Genomic DNA, 26,363 nt, shown 5'->3' on the forward strand with positions numbered 1-26,363 from the left:
GTATCCCGATCGGATAGAAGTTCGTTCAATACTCAACTCCAAATGCATTATTTAAGTGTGGGACCCATGTGCTAGCCGATCGGCTGACTGTCCGATCGGCTGGCTGTCCGTTCGGACAGCAGTCCGATCGGACAACAGCCTGTCCTGGTCGGCCTGTTCGTCTAACACTTGGTTATTTTGATTGTTTGTCATTTTATCGAGGTATTTTGACAACGAATCAGACAACGGAGACCTCGTCTCTACTTGGTTCACCTGTTCGGACAGGAATCACCCAAATCCGGTTGGTGAATGGTTCGAGACGGAGTTTAACGTTTAACCCGAAGTCAGTGAACCTCGCGGATAGAATCCGGATCTTAGACCACGCAACCACCAGAATGATTAGCAGGTTGGCACAAGTTCCGTTTCTACCGGTTTTTAAAGACATTAAGTGTAAAAGAGTCGAAAGAAAGTTGGAAAACCATCTTTCAATCCTTTTCACCGTGAATATGTTTAGATCTGTGAAAGATCTTCATTTGTTTATGTGGAAATCGGTTAGATCCAAGTTATTCTTGGTGGATTGAGGCTAAAACATGAAGTTCTTCAAGAACCCATGATGACATCATCCTAGAACACTTGAATCTTGATGATTTCACGGTTAAAAATTAAGATTTGAAAGATAGAAAGGTGTAGGGGTGTGTGTAGATCAAGAAAGTACAAGATTTAGGACGAGATCTTACCAGAATCGAGAGAAATCTGCGAAAAGGTGAGCTGAGCGGGCTGGTCGGACAGAGGTTTCCAAAAGTAGAAAGTTTGACAATGACAGGGGTATTTATAGGATGCCAAAAGAGGTAAAGGCTGGCCGATCGTTCAGGCAGCACGATCGGACAGCCTGTCCGATCGGACAGCAGTCCGATCGGCTGGCTGTTTGATCGGCTGGTAGCCTGGTCGATCAGTGGCCTGATTCGAGTATTCGGTGTGACGATTCTTTATATTTTGATTTCGATTGCGATTGCGCATCGCTCGCAATAGACTTTCCTATTTAAATTACTTTTAATCCCAACCACTATATCTACATACAATCATCCTTATTTCGTATTTGACTTGCGATTGCGATTCGATTACGACTGAGTTCGATTGCGATTCGGTTGATTATCACACATAACAATAATAAGCATGCACAAGTAACACATAAGGCGCACACACATGTATAACAGTAACCATAAATGCGTATTTCGAGTTGCGAGCGCGATGTTGATTAGATCAGATTGATTAGCGTTTAGTTACTTTATCGCATTGTTACTTCCTATTATTCACAGTCGTAATGTGGTTCGTAGCGATAAACAATTCGATTATTTCGATTTTTGTTAATTACTCCACATAATACAACTAACGTAAACATAAAATAGACTAACTACGGTCAAAGAAGTCAAAACAGTAATTGAGCAAGGAACGACAGATCACAATTAGCGATCTTTTCTTCCTTTGACTTCAACCTTGACTTTGACTTTTGAAAACACGGGGTGTTACAGCCTCCCCTTGTTTAGGGAATTTCGTCCCGAAATTAGGCTGAAAGCTGCACAACACCGTGAATCACTTTGGAGAACTTTCTCTCTATAAACTTTCACTGAAACAACTGCGGGTACTTCGCCTTCATGTCGCTTTCGAGTTCCCAAGTGAATTCTGTGCCTCGTTTTCCCTCCCATCGGACTTTCACAATAGGAATGTGCGAGCGTCTGAGTTGCTTGGTTTGGCGGTCCATGATTTCGACAGGCTTCTCCATGAAGTGTAGTGTTTCGTTTATTTGAAGGTCGTAGAGAGGTACAATTAAATCATGCTCAGCTAGGCATTTTCGGAGGTTCGACATGTGGAAAGTCGGGTGAACGTTACTAAGTTCCTCCGGTAGTTCGAGTCTGTAGGCGACTTTTTCGATCCTTTCCAGAATCTTAAAAGGTCCAACATATCGAGGCGCTAGTTTCCCTTTTTTGCCGAATCTGACCACACCCTTCCAAGGTGATACCTTTAGGAGTACGTAGTTGCCAACGTCAAATTTCAAGGGGCTTGCGTCGTCTATCGGCATAACTTTTCTATCTACTTCGAGCTTTCAACAAGTTGTCTCGAATTTGGAGGACTTTGTCAGTTGTTTCTTGTAGTAGTTCAGGACCGGTTAATTGCGAGTGACGGATCTCGTGCCACACAATAGGCGATCGACATCTTCTTCCATATAAAGCCTTGAATGGTGCCATTTGGATGCTGGTATGATAACTGTTGTTATACGAGAATTCGACTAGTGGCAGGTATTTGTCCCAATTACCACCGAAGTCTATGACACACGAACGGAGCATGTCTTCAAGAGTACGGATTGTTCTTTCAGTCTGTCCGTCGATTTGAGGATGGAATGCGGTACTTAAGTTAAGCGTCGTACCAAGAGCCGCTTGAAACGTTTCCCACAATCGCGAGGTAAACCGAGCATCATGGTTAGAGATGATGTCACGATGCGTACCATGATTACAAATGATCTCGTCGGTTTAGATTCGGGCTAATCGTTCCACCTTGTAGTCTTCCCGTATTGGCAAAAAGTGGGCTGACTTGGTGAAACGATCAACAACAACCCAAATGTTGTCGTGACCTGATGACGTGTGCAGAAGTTTGGTTATGAAGTCCATAGTTATACTATCCCACTTCCACATAGGGATTGGGGGTTGTTCGAGTAAGCCAGAGGGCCTTTGATGTTCAGCTTTGACTCTTGCACAAGTCAGGCATTTTCCGACGTAGAGAGCGATATCTCTTTTCATTCCCGGCCACCAGTACTTGTAGTGAAGATCCTGGTACATTTTGTCAGCACCGGGATGAATAGAATATCGGGGTTTGTGGGCTTCGTCCATCAAAATCTTTCGCAATTCAGTCCGCTTAGGGATCCAAATTTGGTCCAGAAAATAGAAGATCCCATTCGATTTATTTACAAGCTGAGCTCCATCGTGATAGATTCGTTCCCTCTTCAGAGTTCGTTCGTTAAAGCAGGCATGATGGGCTTCGCGGATGAGGGCTTCGAGATCGTATTGGGCTTGGGTATCGCGAATGCTGAGCAAATAACCCCGTCTGCTGAGTGCGTCAGCAACGACGTTTGCTTTTCCTGGGTGATAACGAATCTCACAGTCGTAATCATTGAGAAGTTCTACCCATTGGCGTTGACGCATATTGAGTTCCTTCTGATTAAAGATATGTTGTAGACTCCTATGATCGGTGAAGATCGTACACTTTGTACCATATAGGTAGTGTTGCTAATTCTTTAACGCAAAAACAATTGCAGCTAGCTCGAGATCGTGGGTTATATAGTTCTTATCGTGGATTTTGAGCTGTCGAGACGCGTAAGCTATAACCTTGTCCCGTTGCATGAGAACACAACCAAGACCGAGGTTGGAAGCATCGCAATAGACAATGAAACCGTCGTTTCCATCGGGCAACGTGAGAATAGGAGCATTGCAGAGCATGTGCTTAAGGGTTTGGAAGGCAGACCCTTGTTCAGTTCCCTAAACAAAAGCTTTGTCTTTATGCCTGAGAGTGGTAAGCGGCACAGCGATCTTAGAGAATCCTTCGATAAATCGTCGATAATAGCCCACTAGTCCGAGAAAGGACGGACTTCAGACGGGGTCTTTGGCGTAACCCAACTCTTAACTGCTTCAATCTTCGCAGGATCGACATGGATACCCTGACTATTAACTATGTGACTCAGAAACTGAACCTCCTCCAACCAGAATTCGCATTTTGAGAACTTGGCATAGAGTTGATTCCCCTGGAGTAGCTCGAGAACCAAACGTAGATGTTGCGCGTGTTCGGCTTTCGATTTAGAATAGATCAAGAAATCGTCAATGAACACGATGACGAAATAGTCAAGATATGGTTTACACACGCGATCCATGAGATCCATGAAAACCGCGGGTGCGTTGGTTAAGCCAAAAGGCATAACAATGAATTCATAATGGCCGTAGCGAGTGCAAAAAGCGGTTTTAGGTATATCGTCCTCTTGAATGCGTAGTTGGTGATAGCCTGAATGTAGATCGATCTTCGAGAAACATGTGGCACCTTGCAGTTGGTCAAACAAATCATCGATACGAGGTAGGGGATAGCGGTTCTTGATGGTTAGCTTATTCAATTCCCGGTAGTTGATGCACATCCTGAACGACCCATCATTCTTTTTAACGAAGAGGACTGGCCCGCCCCAAGGAGAGGTGCTTGGGCGAGTAAAGCCTTTCTCAAGTAATTCCTGGAGTTGGTTTGAGAGTTCACGCATTTCGGACGACACGAGTCGATAAGGAGCTTTGGCAACAGGGTAGGCTCCAGGAATGAGGTCGATACGGAAGTCGATATCAATACTTGGCGGAAGTCCAGGAAGATCATCAGGGAACACTTGAGGAAATTCACGGACTACTGGGACGTCTTTAACTTCTATCTTCCATTTCTTTTCCTTCTCCACTACTACAATGTTAGCCAAGAAAGCTCTGTATTCCTTGCGGAGATACTTGCTAGCTTGGACGCAGGACATAAGTTTGAGACCTTTCGAAGCAGTTTCGCCATAAACACACAGTAAATCACCATTTGCGAGCGAGAATCGAATCATCTTGTCGAAGCATACAACTTCAGCATGATTTTTGCGAAGAAAATCCATGCCTATTATGACGTCGAAACTTCCGAGCTGCATTGGAATAAGGTCGATTGGGAAGATGTGATTGTTGAGCTCGAGAGTACAATCACGGAGGACAGAATTGACGGCGACAGTTCTTCGAGCAGCGACTTCAACTTCGAATGACGAGGAGAGATAAGAGCGCTTACGACTAAGGAGCTTCTCGAATTCAAACGACACAAAGCAGTTATCGGCTCCAGTATCAAACAAACACGATGCATAAATACCATTCACAAGGAACGTACCATTAACCATGTTGTTGTCCGCCTGGGCTTGACGCACGTTGATGTTGAAGATTCTGGCACGTGCTGCTTGTTGCTACTACTGAGGCTGCTGCTGTTGGTGTTGCTGCTGCTTCTTGGGCTCTTGTTTCACAACCCTGTTCGGGCACATGTTCGCAAAGTGGTTGGGATCACCACAAGCGAAGTAGACTCGGGCATTGATCGCAGGTGCCTGAGCTGCGTGTTGGCCTTGCGAGGCTGGGAGTAAAGCTTGATGAGCAGTGGCAGGAGCTGCGGTGTTGCGAGGACCAGTACGGCAGTTGACAGTGAAGTGGCCGTACATGTTGCAGTGAGCACAGAAACGACAGGCAATACCCACCGGATGATGATATGAGCATGTCGGGTAAAGCGGGTGGGGACCTGTGTATGCACGCTTTGCTGGTGGTGCATAGGTAGTTGGAGCTGGACAGTGATGAGACTGCTGCTGAGCCGGTACGGCTTGCAGAGAAGCAGCAGTGGTAGTGACAACGCAGTTCTTGTTGCTGGAGCTGATGTTGTTGTTCTTCTTCTTGCAACGTGATGACTTTGATGACTGAGGTGCGGTGGCGGTGGAGTCAGCGGTTGGTGCGGTAGTGGCTTGATGCAGAGTCTTGGAGGGCTTATCCAAGAAACCAGCTTTTACTCGCTTGTCGTTGATTTCAGCGGCGAGCAAGTAAGTCTCTTCAATTGATGAGGTTTTCGCGGGGTGAACAAAATCGGCAACACAATCGGGTAGAGCTCGAATATACTTCTTGATTGCTATCTCTGGCGTCTTGACTTGATCGGGACAGATAATGCTGAGCTGCTTAAAGCGAGCAGTCAGGCAGCGTTGTCTCCATTCTTCTGCTTAATGTTCCAAAACTCTTCCTTCAGCTTTTGGCGTTCATGGGGAGGGCAGAATTCGTCCATCATGATGGCTTTCAGCTCTTCCCCAGTCAGCTCATAAGCTGCATCATTCCCACGTTTGTTTCGTTTGGCCGTCCACCAGTCTAGAGCTCGGGACTGGAAGACGCCAGTTGCACTTAGGGTACGGGGGTTTTCAGGACAGCCGCTTTGGCGCAGAGTGACTCCGACGGAATCGAACCATTGAAACATAGCTGTTGGGCCATCTTCTCCGGTAAATTCCTTTGGTCCACATGCCTTGAACTGTTTGAAGCTGAAAACAGTCTTGGTAGCATCTTTAGGAGCTTCGGTTCTCAACTCCTCAGATGATTTGCTGACGTTCTCATACACTTCGCTCACAGCCTTTGCTACTTGCTTGGCGATGATAACAGCAAGACGTTTGTCTCTCTTTTCTTGGCGAGTAAGTGGGGTTCGGTGTCCAGATGACGACATTGTCTGCGACAGACATCGTTGTAGGTCTCAGACACTTCATAATCGAATCTCACCTCACACGTCTACTACTTACTAGAGCTTAGGAACACGTTGAAGCATGTATCACATAATCACATAAGCAAGTAATCACAGATTCACATAAACACAGAGGCACATAAGCACGTAGGGCACAGCATCACAAAAGCACATAATATCACGTAAACCTTCTATCAGCACACAGAAGCAGTCAGAATACAGAAACCTATTATTCAAAGTTCGCGAGTCGTTCGAATATAGCGATCGCGTTTGGTATATCGAGTAGTATAAGTGTATATCGCAGCATAATATTGTTTGTAGCGACTTGTTAGCGTATCAGAATAGAAGTGTAGTGCGGGTCATGCGTGTCGATCGAAGTGATAGCAAAAGTCGAGTAAGTCTCAAAATTTAAACAGTTAAATGCATATAATCACATAAAATCAACGAGTCATCAGAGTCAGCAGTTGCGGGCTCAGAATCGAAACACGTATAAATCGAGAAATAGATTGTCTGCGGCTATTAGACATCGACTACCCAAAGCGATTCGACTATTCTCAGGGACTTGGTGTGCACATTTTGACCTTTAGGTCTGGTGCTCCTGCCTCGATTCTTGGGCATTTGGCACGCCCCCCGTTGGTCATAGGTGACCTCAGGTCGTTGGAGTCCGTCGAGACATTGGTGGGAGTTTTGGTAAAGTCACGGACAAGACGTCATGGTTAGGGTTTCACCCCTGGCTTGACAACTTCCCCTTGATTTCAGTAAAATAGAGGAGATTATTCATCAAAATATGGATTTCACTCCTAGTTTGGTATAATTCTCCCTGTTAGACAAGCGTTCATTATTGAAAAAGAATAATAAAGAGACCATTGATAAGTTGATAGAATCTGTTCCAAATGAAGACGACTGGTCATACTATGTCATGATTCTAAAAAACAGCAATGATATGAGCAAAGTGAATAGTGAAAATACGGGTTGATCAAGCAATTTAGTCGAGAATTTGCGGCTTTCACACCTAGTCTTGACTAAATCGCTTGTCTTTATTTGAAAACTAGAGTGCAGTGATAGTGTAGCGTAGGCGAGAATAGCGAAAAATAGTAATAAGCTCATACGTAGTCCCCAATGGACATGCACGAGTTGGTCTATTGGGTCCTATCTATAGTCTAGGTCAATAAGACATCGACCCAGACTAGGTCGAGTCTTGCCTAATTCCCTATAGTTATGGCTCTGATACCAATCTGTCACACCCCAACCGATGGCGGAATCATCGAGGCATGACACTGAGCGAAACAGATTGTCCAGAAGTTTCCATAACAATTATCATTACCATTCAATTTAAATAACATGTCCCATACCGTATCTCAAACAGTAAACAAATTATTACAGACAAAATCCAGGCAAATGTTTCTGTTTCGACAACTCAGATTTTTAAATAAAGCAATTGTTTATCTGCTTCTAGAGACTCTTGATTTAAGATCTACAGACAACTATTTGTTGGGCTCTAGAAGCTTATTCTGGCCTCGCTTTCCTAGCAGATAAGCATCTTAAACACCTGTCACATACGTTAAAATAAAGTCAATACATAAAATGTAAAGGTGAGCATACAAGTTTGATAATAGCATATAGAGTTCCAAAATAGTTTACGCATAACCAGCACGTACACAGAGGAAAACGAAGCATGTTAATTATCGACACGGATCTATCGATACCAATGACTGCGGGTTGACTGCCCGAGGCAGTTCACAATACATGATTACCACCGTAATCCATGCAAGTAATTGTCCTTAACAACCCCCGTGTGAACGGGTGCTGAGTCCAAACTATAGTACTATCGTTGTTAAGGCAGGTAGACAACATTCCATGTGTAAACATAACAAACAAGCATTCGTTAAGTCACGTAATACATGTGGTAACGGTTAACATTTAAAGTATTACGTAGTGTGTTCGATTGAAATTTTGTATAAGTAACGTATGTAACACCCAAAAGTGCTTAAAGAAAAAAGGGATCGAGTATACTCACAGCGGGTGATGGATTGAAGGGAGCGCTTGAGAGTAAGGTTAGCCTGAATAGTTCGATAGCATAATGATAAGCAACGCGTAAAAAGGAAACAAGTGTTGGAGGATCGGACAGCTGGTCGATCGGACGGTAGTCCGATAGGATGGCTGACCGTTCGGACGGTTGTCCGGTCGGACGATAGTCCGATCAGATGGTTGTTTGAGTGGATTGTTTCTTCCTTTTGTGTAGGATGTGGTTGTGTATGATGGTTTGACTTTTGAAGTTTTTGTTGCAGCATATGAAAACATTGAAATATCTTTACCTTTCAGGTCGATCAGACGGTCGTTCGATCGGCCGGCAACCCGATCGGTTAGGTACCACAACAAAATAAGTTCTCAGCGGGGTGTCACCTGATCGGACGGCTGTTCGATCGGGTGGCACTCCTAGTGCGTCGAACATGTTGAAAAATCGATTAAGTGTTGAAGTCAAGTATCTCATGATCCGAAGAGTAATCCAATCAGATGGTATCCCGATCGGATAACAGTTCATTCAATACTCAACTCCAAATGCATTATTTAAGTGTGGGACCCATGTGCTAGTCGATCGGCTGGCCAGTCGATCGGCTGACTGTCCGTTCGGCTGGCTGTCCGTTCGGACAGCAGTCCGATCGGACAGCAGCCTGTCCTGGTCGGCCTGTTCGTCTAACACTGGGTTGTTTTGATTGTTTTTCGTTTTATCGTGGTATTTTGACAACGAGTCAGACAACGGAGACCTCGTCTCTACTTGGTTCACCTGTTCGGACAGGAATCACCCAAATCCGGTTGGTGAATGGTTCGAGACGGAGTTTAACGTTTAACCCGAAGTCGGTGAACCTTGCGGATAGAATCCGGATCTTAGGCCACGCAACCACCAGAATGATTAGCAGGTTGGCACAAGTTTCGTTTCTACCGGTTTTTGAAGACATTAAGTGTAAAAGAGTCGAAAGAAAGTTGGAAAACCATCTTTCAATCCTTTTCACCGTGAATATGTTTAGATATGTGAAAGATCTTCATTTGTTTATGTGGAAATCGGTTAGATCCAAGTTATTCTTGGTGGATTGAGGCCAAAACATGAAGTTCTTCAAGAACCCATGATGACATCATCCTAGAACACTTGAATCTTGATGATTTCACGGTTAAAAATTAAGATTTGAAAGATAGAAAGGTGTAGGAGTGTGTGTAGATCAAGAAAGTACAAGATTTAGGACGAGATCTTACCGGAATTGAGAGAAATCTGCGAAAAGGTGAGGTGAGCGGGCTGGTCAGACAGAGGTTTCCAAAAGTAGAAAGTTTGACAATGACAGGGGTATTTATAGGATGGCAAAAGAGGTAAAGGCTAGCCGATCGGTCAGGCAGCATGATCGGACAACTTGTCCGATCGGACAACAGTCCGATCGGCTGGCTGTTCGATCGGCTGGTAGCCTGGTCGATCAGTGGCCTGATTCGAGTATTCGGTGCGACGATTCTTGATATTTCGATTTCGATTGCGATTGCGCATCGCTCGCAATAGAGTTTCCTATTTAAATTAGTTTTAATCCCAAGCATTATATCTACATACAATCATCCTTATTTCGTATTCGACTTGCGATTGCGATTCGATTGCGATTACGATTGAGTTCGATTGCGATTCGGTTGATTATCACACATAACAATAATAAACATGCACAAGTAACACATAAGGAACACACACACGTATAACAGTAACCATAAATGCGTATTTCGAGTTGCGAGCGCGATGTTGATTAGATCAGATTGATTAGCGTTTAGTTACTTTATTGCATTGTTACTTCCTATTATTCACAGTCGTAATGCGGTTCGTAGCGATAAACAATTCGATTATTTCTATTTTAGTTAATTACTCCACATAATACAACTACGTAAACATAAAATAGACTAACTACGGTCAAAGAAGTCAAAACATTAATTGAGCAAGGAATGACAGATCACAATTAGCGATCTTTTCTTCCTTTGAATTCAACCTTAACTTTGACTTTTGAAAACACGGGGTGTTACAGTTCCTCTTGCTCCAACTACAACGGTGCTCGCAACAACAATGGGCGAAATCAACAACTGATTCTACACATTGCTTTTCCAAGCCCTTATTCCCAAGTCACCTTAACTAGTTCTCCGCACCTGTCTGTAACGGACCCTCTGCCTTTAGCTACAAATAAAGACTCTCTATCACTACAACAACTAATGTCTTTGAAAAACAATTTTTAAATTTGTTTGTCTTGTTTAAATAATGATTCTGTTTTATCTTGTTTATTTAAGTTCATGTTTTGAATTCTTTGTTATGAGTAGTTATTTTTCTTACAACACTTAGGGGGAAATTGTTAGGAAACTTTTGTAAGTGTTGAAGAAACTCTGATCAGATTTGAAGATGACAAAGTCAATAGGTCATATAGAAAGAAGACACAAGACAGCCAGACGAGAAGTAAGATAAGTATCATCTTCAACAAAGCATCATAAAGAGATCACAATCAAGTAGGACGATCAGAAAATACCAATCTGATAAGTGTGATGATAAATTTATCATCAGAATCTGGTAAATTATGTTCATCAGAAATCAGACGACCAAGACATTGGTAAATTACTCATCAGAAATCAGATGAAACAACTTGTCAAAGAGATAAGATTCTACACGAAATTCTAAGTTGCAAGTGGACTTGAATGAGTTCAATGAATATGCCAAAAAGCTACTTTATGCAGACAAGTTCATGAATAAACAAATGATTATTCATGTTAAACATTCTCTACAAATAGAGAATATTACTCCGAAGGGGAAAATGAGTCAAGCTTAGCATTCAATACATACTACAAAACTCCATTGCCCTTCATTACAGAATTCTTTAAGTATTCGTTTGGACTAAGTCAATAACTTCACAATCACCTTGTAAACTTGTCAAAGTGATATAAACTTGAAAATTTTGTAGTTGTGTTTCTTGAAAGTTTGATTTCTATTTCCGCACAATGTTTTCATACTTATAGAAATCACTTGCCAACTTTAGATATAGCATTGTTATCTGGGTCCAACAATGATGCCCTCGACTCTATAACCATCAACGATCGATTTTCAATTCAACCGTAGATGAGTTATTAGATGAACTCCATGGTGCAACTATCTTTTCCAAAATTGAGCTTACTACGGGCTACCACCAAATTCGTGTAGCACCGTCGGATGCTCACAAAACAACATTCCGAACCATGGACGATCACTATGAATTTTTGGTAATTCCGTTCGGCCTCACCAATGCATCATCCACTTTTCAGTCCACCATGAACGACATTTTTAGGTGTTGTTCGCCCAGTAGGGTTGTAAACGAGCTGAGTCGAGCTGAGCCAGACCCAGCTTGAGCTCAGCTTGAATTCATATGGAGCTAGCTCGGCTCGAGCTCGAATTCTAAATCGAGCTGTAATTTGAGGCTTGAGCTCGAATTGATAAACATTTGAGCTCGCTCGGCTCGACTAGATAGAGCTCGAATTAATGAAAAACCATAAAATTTACTAATTAAAAAGCACTCAAAGATGAAACTCTTCATAGACTAAGGGTCATAATTGCAATGTAATCTAACAAAATGGCTAAATATGTAAGTTACTTTGGCCAAAGGACCGGATATGCAAGTATAAATAATTAATTTTGTAAATTGTCTTTGCCCTCTTTTATAGGGGAGGTAATCCCTTAGTTTTTATCTTCTGAGCGGTGTGGGACAAAAAAATGAAGGATGTGAAGGTTAAGTTAATTTTCATCTAGGTCTCCTCTAACGTACAATGAATCACTTAATAGCTTCATACAACTGTTTTTGGAAATGTCAACTTAAACCAGCCTCAGCCTTCGTCACCTTCCAATTTGAAAATGTTATTCTAGTCCCATAGTTTATTTTCATCAAATCATACTCAAGCCAAACAAGTGGTACTATACTTATATATAAAATACGGTAAACATAAGTCGAGCCGGCTCACATGCTCACGAGCCGAGCCAGGCCTAGCTCGAGCTCGGCTTGTTTGCAAACCAAGTTGAGTTGAGCTGACTCGTTTATAACCAAGCCAATTTCAAGCCCAGTTTTTTCGAGCGGGTTGTGAGCGTTTTGAACACCCACATTCACCGGTACGTCCTTGTTTTTTTATGACATCTTAGTCTATAGTGCCTCCAAATTGGAACACTATCACCACTTACAAATGGTGCTTGAAACATTGGCAACCAATCAATTATTTACAAGGCGACTAAGTGCTCTTTTGGTGTTGATTCAGTTTCAATCTTGGGTCATGTGATTTCATTGAAAGGAGTTGATGCTAAACTGGATAAGTTAAGGGCCATACAAGATTGGCCCAACCGACATGTCTCACATCCTTGTGGGGGTTTCTCGGGCTCACTAACTATTATCATCGCTTTGTGCGTGATTATGCTAGGCTTGCATCTCCTCTCACCGATCTTTTAAAAGTGCAAACTTTCAAATGGAATGATGCAGCTGATGCTACAACTTTTTAACAACTAAAGGCAACTATAGTATCTCTAATTTCTCTAACTTAACCTAATTTTGCAAGGTCATTTGATGTCGCAACTGATGCTTCTAGTGTAGCTATTAGTGCCGTGTTATCTCAAAACGATAGACCTATCACATTTTCTCAGCAAGAAAATGTGCCCTCATATGCAAGCCGCTTCGGCTTACGTTTGAGAATTGTATGCTATCACTGAGGCTAAAAAAAGTGGAGGCAGCGCTTACTCAGCCGGAAATTTAATATCTTCACGGATCAACATAACCTCAAGCACCTTTAATCACAAATAGTACAAACTCCCGAGCAATAATGGTGGCCTACAAAATTTTGGGGTACAATTTCGAAATCTTCTATAAACCAGGAAAGATAATCGAGTTGTTGATGCCCTTACCTGTATCGACGAGCCAACGGTTTTTACCATCTCGTCGACTTCTCCAAAGTGGGTTGATATGCTCAAAGTTTTTTATAAATCAATCGAAGGCGGTTCATTATTCACTAAACTAATCAATTCAGACCATTTTAAACTGAACGATGATAGCAACAACCTCTTCGTTCCTGACTACAAACCTATTCGTGATCTACTTCTTGAAGAATATCATGCGTCCACAGTTGGCGGCCACTCATGGGTCAAAGCCACAATTAAACGATTATCGTCTTCTTTTACATGGCCAAGGCTCAAAGATGATGTCAAGAATTTTGTTCGAAACTGTGGAACTTGTCAGCAAGTTAAATATCCAAATCACAAACCTTAAGGTCTTATACAGCCATTACTAGTGTCGTCCAATGTGTGGCAAGATATCACAATGGACTTTATAACTAATTTGCCATTGTCTCAAGGTAATTTTGCAATTTGGGTTTTCGTTGATCGTTTTTCTAAATTCGCACACTTTATAGCTCTGCTGCCCAAGTATGGTGTTGTGTCCCTTGCGACTCTGTTTTTACAGCACGTTTACAGGCTGCAAGGAATACCGAAGAGTACTGTCTCCGGTCGAGACTCCATATTTTTTAGTCAATTTTGGCGCGAGCTGTTCAAATAGGTAGGCACAAAACTGAAGTTGTGAATTTCTTACCACCCTGAATCGGATGACCAGACTGAGGTCATTAATCGCTGCCTCCAAAATTATCTAAGATCCTTTGCAAGTGAAGAGCCACACTTATGGACCCGTTTCTTGTATCTTGCAGAATATTGGTATGACACGTCTTATCATTCGTCTATTAGTCTATTAGTATGAGTCCCTTTCAGGCTCTTAATATTCGGCCAGTTTCAGATTCTTTTAACTGTGTTCTGGGAAGCTCCGATATGCCATCTATTGATTCATATTCATCTTTAAATGAATTGGACAGGTTGAGGAGGAATTTAAAAAAATAGTTCACACAAGGCACACTAATGAATGATGAGTCTAGCAAATGCCCACAGGTTAGACAAGACTTTCTCAGTTGGTGATAAAATTTATCTTAGGTTGAAGGTTTACAGGCAAAACACAGTTGCTGCCTGGAGTTCAAAGAAACTGTCAAAATGTTTCTACGGACTTTTACGATGCTGGAACAAATTGGGCAGGTGGCCTACAAGCTAGAGTTACCACCAGGTTCTCGCATACGTCCCGTGTTTCATGTGTCGTTACTTAGACAAGAACATGGGAACCCAACACTGGTACCCTTACCAAATGTCCTGGACATCAACAAAAGTTTTCCTGAGGCAATCATTAATCATTGCATGATAGGGGAAGAAAGACAGGTGCTAGTCTCGTGGAAAGGGCGTTCAGTCGAGGAAGCTACGTGGGAATCACATGGCGACTTTCAAGTAAAGTTTCCTATGTTTCAAGTCACTCTATGTTACGTGCCTTTTTCATTTATTTGCATTTTTGATATTATGCATTATGTAGGGGGTAATAAGGGTTGTTTTCTATTTGTTTGAGGGTCTTGTGTGTAAGTTTATCTTTTATAAATTGAATGCTACATAACAATCTGGAGGATATCTAGAATTTGAGTCAAATACTTCTCATCTCTTAGCTTATTTCTCTGCAATACGGTTATAACCCTATCACTCCAATGTCTCAACTTGATGATGATCTGGTAGTGAAGGGGGAGTAGTTGATACGGGCCAGCACTCAGAACTGGTTAATGGACCCGACAATAGACCCAAAAGGATGTCTAGAAGGCCCGCAAGGCTCATAAATTGATGCAACAGGTGGTGGACTCGCTCAATTAGCACATGTTTATTTTCTGCACAAGTAATATTTTTTAAAACAATACCTTTTTTGGTAAATAAGTTATTCAATAACACTATTTTAGTTGCCCACATGCCATTATATTGATAGCTTGGGATGAACAACTTTCATCTTTAAAATGGTTCGGTTCTCAGTCTTAGGTTTGGGACAAATTCGTGTTCGGTTCAGTCCTGCTAAAAAAGAAATATGAAACATCGTAATACAAAAATTGACATATGGTCCCCCTAGCCCAACAAGAGACCAACCTAACCAGAAAAGAGCGAGACCGACACACCCTATGTTTGTTCCATGCTCGGTTTTGATTTTCTAGAAATTTATGTTCAGGTTCGGTCTGGTTTCAACCCGATATACACCCTAAAAATAAGTATCTTAAAGATTTTGAGATTAATGAATTATTATAAACCACGTTTTGTTCATTTTAAAATGGTGTACGTACTATTTTTGCATTTCCTCTACTCATCGAGTAGAGCCTCATGTTGGGCGAGTGTCTAGGTCGCTGGCCTTTGCATGTTCAGCGGGGGATTTATTTCAACAACTCTAATACTAGCTGATATGGATACAAAGAATATTTGAAAAAAGGAAGAAAGGTATGAAGATTTTTATAGGCCTAGCTGACATGGATACAAAGAATATTGGAAAAAAGGAAGAAAGGTATGAAGATTTTTATAGGCTTACGATTCTAATAAAATAACAATGAAAAATACACACCAACTCCTACTAAGGACCCATTAGTAACAATTGAAAATAAATACAACATACATATTACCTTCTTATCACCACCTCTAGTGCCCTAGATGACTCTAAACATTTCATTGTGAAAAAGGTTCACAATGAACGGAGTAGAGAAACAAGGCCATAGTTCGGTATTATGTCCGAGAACATGTGTTTTGAATTTACCCTTACCATGTGGTTAATCATTCAAGTGAAAGAGCTTAGGTGGACGATTATTGCTTCCTGTCTCATTTTCACTCATCAACAGATTCTGAATACTGGGGTTTTGAATTGGAACAAATGTCCACTAGCTTGCGAAACCATTGGAGATTATGAAGGCATAAGAGGTTGAACCCCTGATGTGGTAGAGGAAATGGTTTGTGGTGGAAGGTTATTTTGGTTTATTTTCTTTACCCAACCCCATGAATCAGTACCTATTCTATGAGAAATTTTGACTTGTCAAAATTTTGGCAAAGTCCAAACAACAACTAACTTTGAAGTGACAAGGATGAAAGTCAAACAACAACACACTTTGGTCAAACAATAAAGTTGTTTTCAAACAACAACAACCCATGGGTCAAACAACAATCCAATGGTCAAACAACAATCCTTCTGGTCAAACAAGACTGGAGAGTCAAATGAAAATGGAGTTTTGTTTGAAACAAATCAAACGACAAGGATGGTTGTCGTTTGAGGTGATAATCAAACAACAAGGGGGTTATTGGTTGAATGGTTCAAACAATAACCAAGCTTGGATGTCGTTTGGAGAGAAACCCAAACGATATCCTTTGTCGCTTATAGTTGTCGTTTGGAGCGGAGACCAAACAATAACCAATGCCGTTTGGAATATTCCAAACGGCACTGAGCTGGCACGAGAGACAAAACATGCAAACGATAATCCGACTAAAAGGACGATTCTGACCAATTTCAAACGTGCAAACGCACCAATAATCTTCTAGGTCAGAGTTGTACTATTCCGGTGAGTTTTCCGGTCACCTTGGTCACCAAAAACAATGGAAGAATGATTTTAATGCTTAAAACTTCACAAAATTCATGTTTTAGGTTGTCTCCACAAGTTTTAACAAGTTTTCAATCAATTTTATCATTAAACAACATCATATTAGTGTCCTTTAATCCATTATACAGCCAAGATCGGGTTTAAGGGTTTTTTTTCTAAGAAAAGTTCAATAATCACTTAAAAACCACTCAAATCTCACAAATTACTTGGTTTTCAACAAGAAATCGAGTCTAATGCTCCGATACCACTTAAAGGCCCAGATATTGATCTTGAACAATGATGATTTCTTGTTACGAATGTTATAGCAAGTGCGGAATCCAAGTTATAACACAAACCAAGCAATAAACAATCAAGAACACCAAGATATACTCAATAAACTTCCATGTATTGATTTTGGCAGAGTTTTATTACAGAATACAAAAATATTAAGCACTCAAAGCTCCCATAACTCTTATCTTAAAATGACAACTTGTTGTTTATATAGACACAATAGCTATCCAAACGACAATGCATATTGTTTGGCAGATTCCAAACAACAATTGCATTCCAAACAACAACAAATGCTGTTTGGATTTGTACATATTGTTTGATGTTGTCCAAGTCAAACAACAGGAGGATGTCATTTCACTCTGGTCAACAAACACAAAACAAACAAAACTTTAACTTTTAACGTTTAAACAAAGACCAAAAGCCATACATTAAATCTAATCACTAGCTATAGACAAAAACTACATTAACAACTCCTACTAATAACCCATTAGTAACAACTGAAAATAAATACAACAACATACATATTACCTTCTTATCACCACCTCCAGTGCCCTAGATGACTCCAAACATTTCATTGTGAAAAAGGTTCACATTCTTCGCATTCTGAATCTTTGAGAAAACCACTTGTAACACTTTGTGGTTAGATAATCCCCACAAAAAGTTCCAATCACTAGCCCAGTTGCAACACCGATAAGTATAACGACCCAGTCAATTCCACTAGGGAAGTTAGACTCGGTGTCTTCTTCGAGTGAAACTTTTGGAGGCTTTGATTCTTCCGAATCCCCACATTTCATGGATAAAGGGAATCCACACAATGCTTGGTTTGTCATGTAAGAATTGTTCGAAAAGGTATTGAATTGTCTACCTTGTGGTATGGTTCCAGTGAGGTGATTGTTAGATACATTGAAGACGACAAGAAAATTCAGTTGTACCAAATCTTGAGGTATCATTCCAGAGAGCTTGTTACTTAAAAGATCCAATGATTCAAGATTTGTGAGATTCCCCATGGATGGTGGGATGATGCCAGAAAGTTCATTATTCGAGAGGTTGAGCAACTTAAGACCACCGAGGGTTTTAATAGACTCTGGAATCTTTCCGCTAAACGTATTACTTGAAAGATCAACCGCAAAAAAGATGTTTATAAGTTCCCCATACTCCAACTCCACACCTTTGTTAGTCATTTGAATCGAGAACCAAGAAATATCCGACAAGTAGCCTTGAACTGTGTTGTCTACCTCAATATATGTTGCATTCACCTTGGTCTCCTTCATTGCAAACCACTCCTGGAAATACTTATGTGGCAAATCACCAGAAAATGAATTGTATGAGAGGTCAATGACGCGTAACTTCGGGAAGTTGACTTTGGATTCACTTGGTATTCTTATAATACCATGAAACTTGTTGAACCTTAGAATGAGAACTTGTAGCTCTGAAAGTGCTCCCAACCAAAAGGGGAACATATCCTCTATAAAGTTATGCCCAATATCCAGGATCTGGAGTGAGTCACAGTACTCCAAGGATCTAGGTACCCGCCCCTCTAGTTTATTGTAACTTAAATCAATAATCTTAAGCTTACATTCATTGGTGAATATGTTGGGAATGGTTCCTCGCAAACTGTTGCTTCTAAGATTCATTGCTACCAAAGAACTACTTAATTGCTCCAAGCAAGGAGGAATCGAGCCAGTTATGTTGTTGAAGGACAAATCTAGCAACTGGAGAGATGATAAGTTGCATATGGATGATGGAATTTCTCCAGACAGCATATTGTCTGAGATAAGAAAATTCTCGGTGGTCGGCGGCGGCAATGGGATCGATCCATGCAGCATGTTGTTACTCAGGTCTATTGTTTGTAAACTAACCCAAGGAGCAACCGGTGAATGTTGCTCAAAACCCATTAGGAGATTACCAGTAAGCGAAAGTTCTCTGAGTGTTTCCTTGCTAATGTTCCACATCCATCCGGGTATCAGGCCCTCAATATTATTGTTATCAAGGTACAAAATATTCAGTTGCTTTTGAGACCGTAGAAATTCAGGAAAGACTTTCAAGTTACATGATGCCAACGTTAAACTTTTAAACTTTGGTTGAGTTTCATTTGTGTTGTTATGTGTGACTGAAAGTGTGATATTGTTTCCATTTAGATTAAGATATTCAAGTTTCTTAAGAGAAAGAAAAAGATCAAAGTCCATTGTGACATTGTTACCATCCAAATCACAATCTTCTAGATTTTGGAGATTCAACAATGAACTTGGAAGTTCCCCTTTTAATTGATTTCTGGAAAGATATAACCTTTCAATTTGGGTCTGATTAAAAAACGATGATGGAATTTCACCATACAAGTTGACATCATAGAGTATCAAATCAGTGATCTTGTTTAGCTTACCAAACCAATCAGGCAGCTTCCATCTATCAAAATTATTGTAGGAGAGGGACAAATATGTAAGGTTTGAAAAGCTTTCTAAAGAGGGAAGGCTACCTGTGAACTTATTACGAGAAAGCATGAGACGTGTAAGCTGTGTCAGATTCGAAAAAGAGGACGGTATTTGACCGCTCATGCCATTTTCCATGAGCAACAGTTCTCGAAGTTGAGTCAGATTCCCAATAGACGACGGAAGGATACCAGTAAATTTATTACCCATAAGATTCAAAACTGTAAGTTGTGCCAGGTTGCTTAAAGATGCAGGTAGAGTCCCCGTGAAACCGCAGCTTCTTAAATCCAAGATATTCAAGTTTCTCAGATTCCCAATTGAATCTGGTATGGATCCTTGAAAATTTGTTCCAGCCACAATCAGTTGTTTAAGTTCACTACTACCATGAAACTCGGGGATATAGCCGGTAAGGTTGTGGTTACCTTCTACATCAAGAAGTTGCAGTGTTTACAAGTTAAATATTCCTGATGGAAAAGGTCCCGAAAAGAAATTGTTACCTAGACTCAGAACTGTAAGCCGTGTTAGGTTTCTTACAGATGTAGGTAGAGTCCCAATGAAACCGCAACTTCTTAAATCCAAGATATTCAAGTGTGTGAGATTCCCAATTGAAGCTGGTAGCTCAGAATCAATGTTAACCCCTGAGAGAAAGAGTTCTCTTAGAGTCTCACTTGAATTTTGAACTAAACTTTTGAAGTCAAAACTTTGCAGGCTTAGATTGTGGTACCCGTTTCCTGTAAGATCCAAGGAAACTAAATTTCTGAGGCTGTGAGATTTGTTTTGGGACCTCCCCACTGAACCAAGAATTTGACAGATTCAGATTTTCTAACTGTGAGAGTTGTCCTATTCCAGAAGGAATTTGAGAGGAACGGAAATCGTTATCAGCAAGGTTTAGTGTACGAAGGTGAATGAGGGTGAAGAGAGTGTTGTTGGAAGAGATGGGGCCATAAAGAAAGCTGTTGCTCAAGTTGAGCCCAATCACATGACCAAACTCGCACTCGACCCCATCCCATAAGCAGCAATTTCTCACACCATCTGATCTATTGAGGTTCCATGAAGCAACCTTTGAATAACCATGAAATGTTAATAGACATGCTCTCTTTGAATTGGAATAAGAGAGAGCACTCATCAACATGGCTCAATGAGGAAAACTTCTTGCCTAAGGCAGTTACAATAACATGTAGTACTAGTATCAACATAAACACATGAATAGATTTTGCCATGATGTTTAAAGATAAGTTTAGTTTATGTAGATGAAGAATATATAATCAACTTCTTCTGTGATTAGTCAGGAAGGCAATTGGTTGAACTTAAAAGGCTGGTTTTGGTATTCCAATTCACATCTTGTACGCGGGACACAAGAAACTGTCAACACAAAAAGCAGAATTTGAATATATTTATTAAAAATTCGGTTGATCGATTCTAAAACAATATGAAAAATTAGAGCATTCACATCCATTCCACTAAATTGTGTGAGTGGGTTTTTATAATATGAAAAGTATAAAAAGTGGTTGTGAGTAGAGAAGAGAGAAAATGTTACTGTTCATCTGTATATTTGAAAAGACACTGTTCACCCCTATAATTTTTTAATATATTTTGAAAGTGGTTGTGAGTGAAGGAGAGAGATAAGATAATGATAAAGGTATAAAAATATATTATTTAATTGAAAAGGAGAGAGAAAATGTAGTGTAATTTAAGGTGAAAAAAATGATGGAATAGATGTGAATGCTATTATATTACTATTGAATGACTTTCTTCTTTCAAACAACCAAGACTTTATTTCCTTTTTATTTTACTCAGGTTTTGGTGACCTGGACGAAAGGTAGAATGGACTTAATCACATGTTTGTGGTATGTTTAGGCATATTTTATAATACTACTTAATAGAAACTAATAAAAAGCTTACCAAAAATCCTTTCTTTTTTCTTCATTTTAATGTTAAACTAGCTTTCTTTTACGTCGCGCGTTGCGGTGAAACCGAGCAAATAATAATGTAAAACAAACGTGATTTGAAAATAAAGCATGTTGTTTAGAAAGTCAAACCATTAGAGCGGTTTAGTTTATAGTTGTACGGTTTTATGATACCAAAAAATTTTTTATTTTGAAGGTATCTTCGTTTTTAACAAAACTTATAACGGAATGTCAGGGAATAAAATCAAGCATAACTATGTACTTAAGTTTTTAGAAAAAAAGTTATAAACGTAAATTATTAAAAAAGTATCTAATTATTTGATAAATTAATATTTGTTTAAAAAAAGAAAAAAAGAATTATAAAAATAGTAAAGTAATTATATGGTTTAAAAAAGGAAAAATAAAATAAAATATGTTAATTAAAGTAAACATAATAATAAAACAATTATAATATATTAAATAAAAAGCTATATATTATTTTAAAAATAAAGTTACTATTCATCGTCACTCGTTAACTATATATACTAGTTTTTTTTTTTGTCGTCGCGCGTTGCGGCGAACTGGGCAAATGTAATGTAAAACAAACATGATTTGAAAATAAAACATGTTATTTAGAAAGCTAAACCATTAGAACGGTTTAGTTTATCATCGTATTATTTTATGATACCAAATAAATACTTTATTATAAGTACAATTTCGTTTTTAACAAAACTTATAACGGAATGTCAGGAAAAAATCAATCATAACTACGTACTTAAGTTTTAAGAAAAAATAATAAACGTATAATATTAAAAAAGTATCAAATTAATCGATAATATATGTTCTAAAAAAGAAAAGAGAATTATTAAAAAAAACGGCATAGGAAATATATGGTTTTAAAAAAGTAAAAATAATTAAAAATATGTTATTAGAAATAAAAAATAATAAAAAGTTATATAATTTTATAAATTTAAAATTACTATTCATCATCCTTTAGTAACAATATATATATAATTGTAAAACAAACATGATTTGAAAATAAAGCATGTTGTTTAGAAAGTCAAACAATTAGACCGGTTTAGTTTATAGTTATGATACCAAAAAAACATTTTATTTTGAAGGTATCTTCGTTTTTAACAAAACTTATAACGGAATGTCGAGGGAATAAAATCAAGCATAATTAAGTACTTAAGTTTTTAGAAAAAAAGTTATAAACGTAAATTATTATAAAAGTATCTAATTATTTGATAAATTAATATTTGCTTAAAAAAAGAAAAAAAGTATTATAAAAAAGGTAAAGTAATTATATGGTTTAAAAAAGGAAAAATAAAATAAAATATGTTAATTAAAGTAAACATAATAATAAAACAATTATAATATATTAAATAAAAATATAATAAAAAGCTATATATTATTTTAAAAATAAAGTTACTATTCATCATCACTCGTTAACTATATATACATAACTAGTTTTTTTTAAGTCGCGCGTTGCGGCGAAACCAAGCAAATAATAATGTAAAACAAACTTAATTTGAAAATAAAGCATGTTGTTTAGAAAGTCAAACAATTAGAACGGTTTAATTTATCATTGTAGCATTTTATGATATCAAATAAATAATTTATTTTGAGTACAACTTCGTTTTTAACAAAACTTATAACGGAATGTCGAGGTAAAAATCAAACACAACTACGTACTTAGGTTTTTTGCAAAAAGTTATAAACGTAAATTATTAAAGAAGTATCAAGTTGTTTGATAAATTAATAAAGAAAAAATAATTATTAAAAATGATAAAGGAAATATATGTTTTAAAAAAGAAAAAAAATAAAAATATGTTATTAAATATAAATATAATAATAAACTATTATGATATATTAAATAAAAAATAATAAAAAGCTATATATTATTTTAAAAATAAAGTTACCTATAAACGTAAATTATTAAAGAAGTATCAAATTGTTTGATAAACTAATAAACAAAAAAGAATTATTAAAAATGGTAAAGGAAATATATGGTTTTAAAAAATAAAAAAATAAACATATGTTATTAAATGTAAATATAATAATAAACTATTATGATATATTAAATAAAAAATAATTAAAAGCTATATATTATTTTAAAAATAAAGTTACTATTCATCACCCTTTGTTAACTATATATATATATATATATATATATATATATATAATGACGATAAAAAAATGTATGATATATAAATTCTTTTTGGTAATATAAACTCAGAATAAAAGAATTGTATGTAGGGCTGTAAACGAACCGAATGAACACGAACAAGGCCTTGTTCGTGTTCGTTCGTTAAGGAAATAAATGTGTTCATGAACTGTTCATGAACACTTACCGAACGAGATATTATGTTCGTGTTCGTTCATTAAGGAAATGAGCGTGTCCGCGAACGGTTCACGAACACAAACGAACACAAATAAATTTGGTGAACGCGGCGAAGGATAAAGATAGATGGCCCAGAGAGTACCACTCGAACTTGAATCCCTTATTGTGGAACGGAGGTCGATTGTATTCGTGGATGTAAATAATGAGAAGTGAAAGGGAAATGATGCATAAACAAGGTGAAAGTGGGTTTCCTAGTTTAATTATTAGGGAAATAAAATAAATAAAAGTTTAATAATATGAAAAGTACAAATAAAATATAAGAAACTACAAAGTTCTTCAATTAAAACACAAACATACGAACATAAACGAACGCAAATCAACGAATGTTCACGAACACCTTACCGAACGTTCACGAACACAATCAAACGAACGAGACCTCTGTTCATGTTCGTTCATTTAACTAATCGAACTGAATTTCTTGTTCATGTTCGTTCGTTTATTAAACGAACGAACATAAACGAACTTCCCGCCGAACGGTTCAGGAACTGTTCGCTGAACATTCGATTCGTTTACAACCCTAATTGTATGTGATGAGGTACTAGATTGACCAGGTTTGCGGGTCTACCCGTATAAATAAATGGGTTAAGCATGTCAACGCAAAAACAAATTAAACGAGTTATATATCTGATTTTTTGTAGCGTGATTATAATAATTGTGATTTCTTGTTGGTATTGGTCTGGTTCCGAGCTCTTCACCCTATAACAAGGCATGTAACTAAAGTGTAATAATAAAGGTGGATCGACGGGGATTTGGATTGAGGAAAATACCCTCGCCAAAGTCCTTGGTCTGTTAGAAAGGAAAGCAAAAATTATGGAGTAATACAAGGGTTCCGTTGTTGACCATCATCTCCTCCTTAAATTTGAGCAATCACAGCCTGTCCAAAAATCATTCACATTCAAGCGCTTTAATATATTTCCTTGTCCTTTGTCAATTGTAATCATCAAGATAAACAACCAATAATAGTGAAAACTCTGGTTACCAAGACAACATAGTCCACACCAACTCACCACTTTGGGGGGGGGGGGAGGGGGTGGGATAGTGCACGGTCTTCTCAACCGCCGGAGTGATCCCACTCCGGGAGCCGCTACCTGACCAAGCTAGCTCCGCGGTGAATTCCCCTTGCCGAGTTCTTACCCTGGGCAACATATGCCACTCCCAAGATTCCAACCCGGTACCTCAAAAAAATAGTATATTAAAATTTACCTTTTCTTATAGATTGTTTTAGTTATCCAATAATTGATGTGGCTTTCCTGTAGTCGAAGTTTAATAAATCAATTTAAGTTTGTATTTATTTTGAGCTTTGGAGTTGGGGTCTATCTGGAAGCAGTCTGTCTATTCCTATGGATGGAGGCAGTGTCTGTTTACATCCCACCATTCTCAAACCTTACAAATAGCTTTGCTATTTGTGAGATTTACTGGGTATAATTATTGTTGTATATATTTTGAGTTATTTGTTTTGGGTTCTAATACTTACATTCGTTAAAAAATGATAACCACAATAGTTAAACATGCAGCTTTTTAAGTATTCTTTTATTTATTCAGCAACTATCATTATAAAATATTAGTTTGATATCAGGTATTATAATTCATGGTTTTTAAAGCATTTTAATTAATACATATTAGTTTGATATCAGGTATTATACTTTATGGTTTTAAATCATTTTAATTATTACATTTAAAAAAATTTTGAATCGCCTCTTGAGATACTTCTACTTGTGCTCAGGATTGAAAGTGAATTTGGCCAAGTCTAGCTTGTATGGTTTTGGGGTAAAAGAGGGTGAGATAGATAGAATGGTTAGTGTGTTGAGATGTAGAGTTGGGAGATGTCTTTTACTTTCCTCGTGAGTTACATGTAGGGGCGAATATGAAAAGAACAAAACATTGGAAGCCTATTGTAGACAAGTTTAACGTTAAATTATCGGCGTGGAAGGCAAAATGTCTTTCTTTCGCCGGTAGAATGGTTTTGGCAAAAGCTATAATGGGAGTGATATCAAATTACTATTTTGCCATGTTCTTACTATTAAGGAAAATGACTAGACTCAAGATGATCAAAGAGAAAATCAAGTCCATCACATTAATCAGTCAAAACCGTTTGAGTGATTATCTCCCATTATAGTCTTGCATATATTTGTAATTAAGTGTATTCCTTAGAATCAGCTTTCTCTTCTTGTATTTATATGTCTTATTGTAATAGACAACGTATGGTTGATCAATTTCTTATATGGTATCAGAGCATCTATCTCTACCGAGAAGCTCTTGATCCTGCAACCATCATTTCCTTAGCCAACACTCCTAAACAAGTCTATCATTAGCAATGACTTCTCCTCCATGTCCACTTCAACATCTCGACCCTTCTCTTCTTCCGTAGATTTCAAAATCCTCTTTCTTCTTTCTATATTCAAGTAATATCTCTTACAATCACAATATTACTCCTCTCCACCACACACGACCATAACCATCAGAATAGAATACCTAACGCTACCTTCACTCTCGTTATTGCCATAACTGTCTGTTCTCCTCAAACTCCACCACCCTCTGTCACCTACAATCCATTTTCCATCCATATGTTTCTCCAAAAAAAAAAACAAAAAAAAAAGCTAAAAAAAAACCCATCAATCTACATCACCA

The 26,363-nt window shown here is 38.4% G+C and overlaps 1 protein-coding gene across 1 annotated transcript; it reads right to left on the reverse strand.

The window, feature by feature from the left end:
- Positions 1-17,606: 17,606 nt before the first annotated feature.
- Positions 17,607-20,577, reverse strand: LOC110869608 (receptor-like protein 7). Its single transcript, XM_022118849.1, has 3 exons — positions 20,196-20,577; positions 19,943-20,083; positions 17,607-19,870 (listed from the first exon to the last, which is right to left on the reverse strand). Exons 1-3 carry the CDS (start codon positions 20,575-20,577, stop codon positions 17,607-17,609), a joined length of 2,787 nt encoding a protein of 928 aa, XP_021974541.1.
- Positions 20,578-26,363: the final 5,786 nt, after the last annotated feature.

This window comes from Helianthus annuus, chromosome 13, assembly GCF_002127325.2.
Source record: "Helianthus annuus cultivar XRQ/B chromosome 13, HanXRQr2.0-SUNRISE, whole genome shotgun sequence".
NCBI classification, from domain to species: Eukaryota; Viridiplantae; Streptophyta; class Magnoliopsida; order Asterales; family Asteraceae; genus Helianthus; species Helianthus annuus.

Bases quoted from the DNA above. Each gene is read 5' to 3' on its own strand.
- LOC110869608 (XM_022118849.1), bottom strand. From the start codon at position 20,577: ATGTTGATGAGTGCTCTCTCTTATTCCAATTCAAAGAGAGCATGTCTA. The intron at 20,084-20,195 runs GTTTCCTTGGAT...TCTTTCTCTCAG, and splicing joins CTCACAGCCTCAGAAATTTA to GGGTTAACATTGATTCTGAG. The intron at 19,871-19,942 runs GTAACAATTTCT...TTCTTGATGTAG, and splicing joins GCTTACAGTTCTGAGTCTAG to AAGGTAACCACAACCTTACC.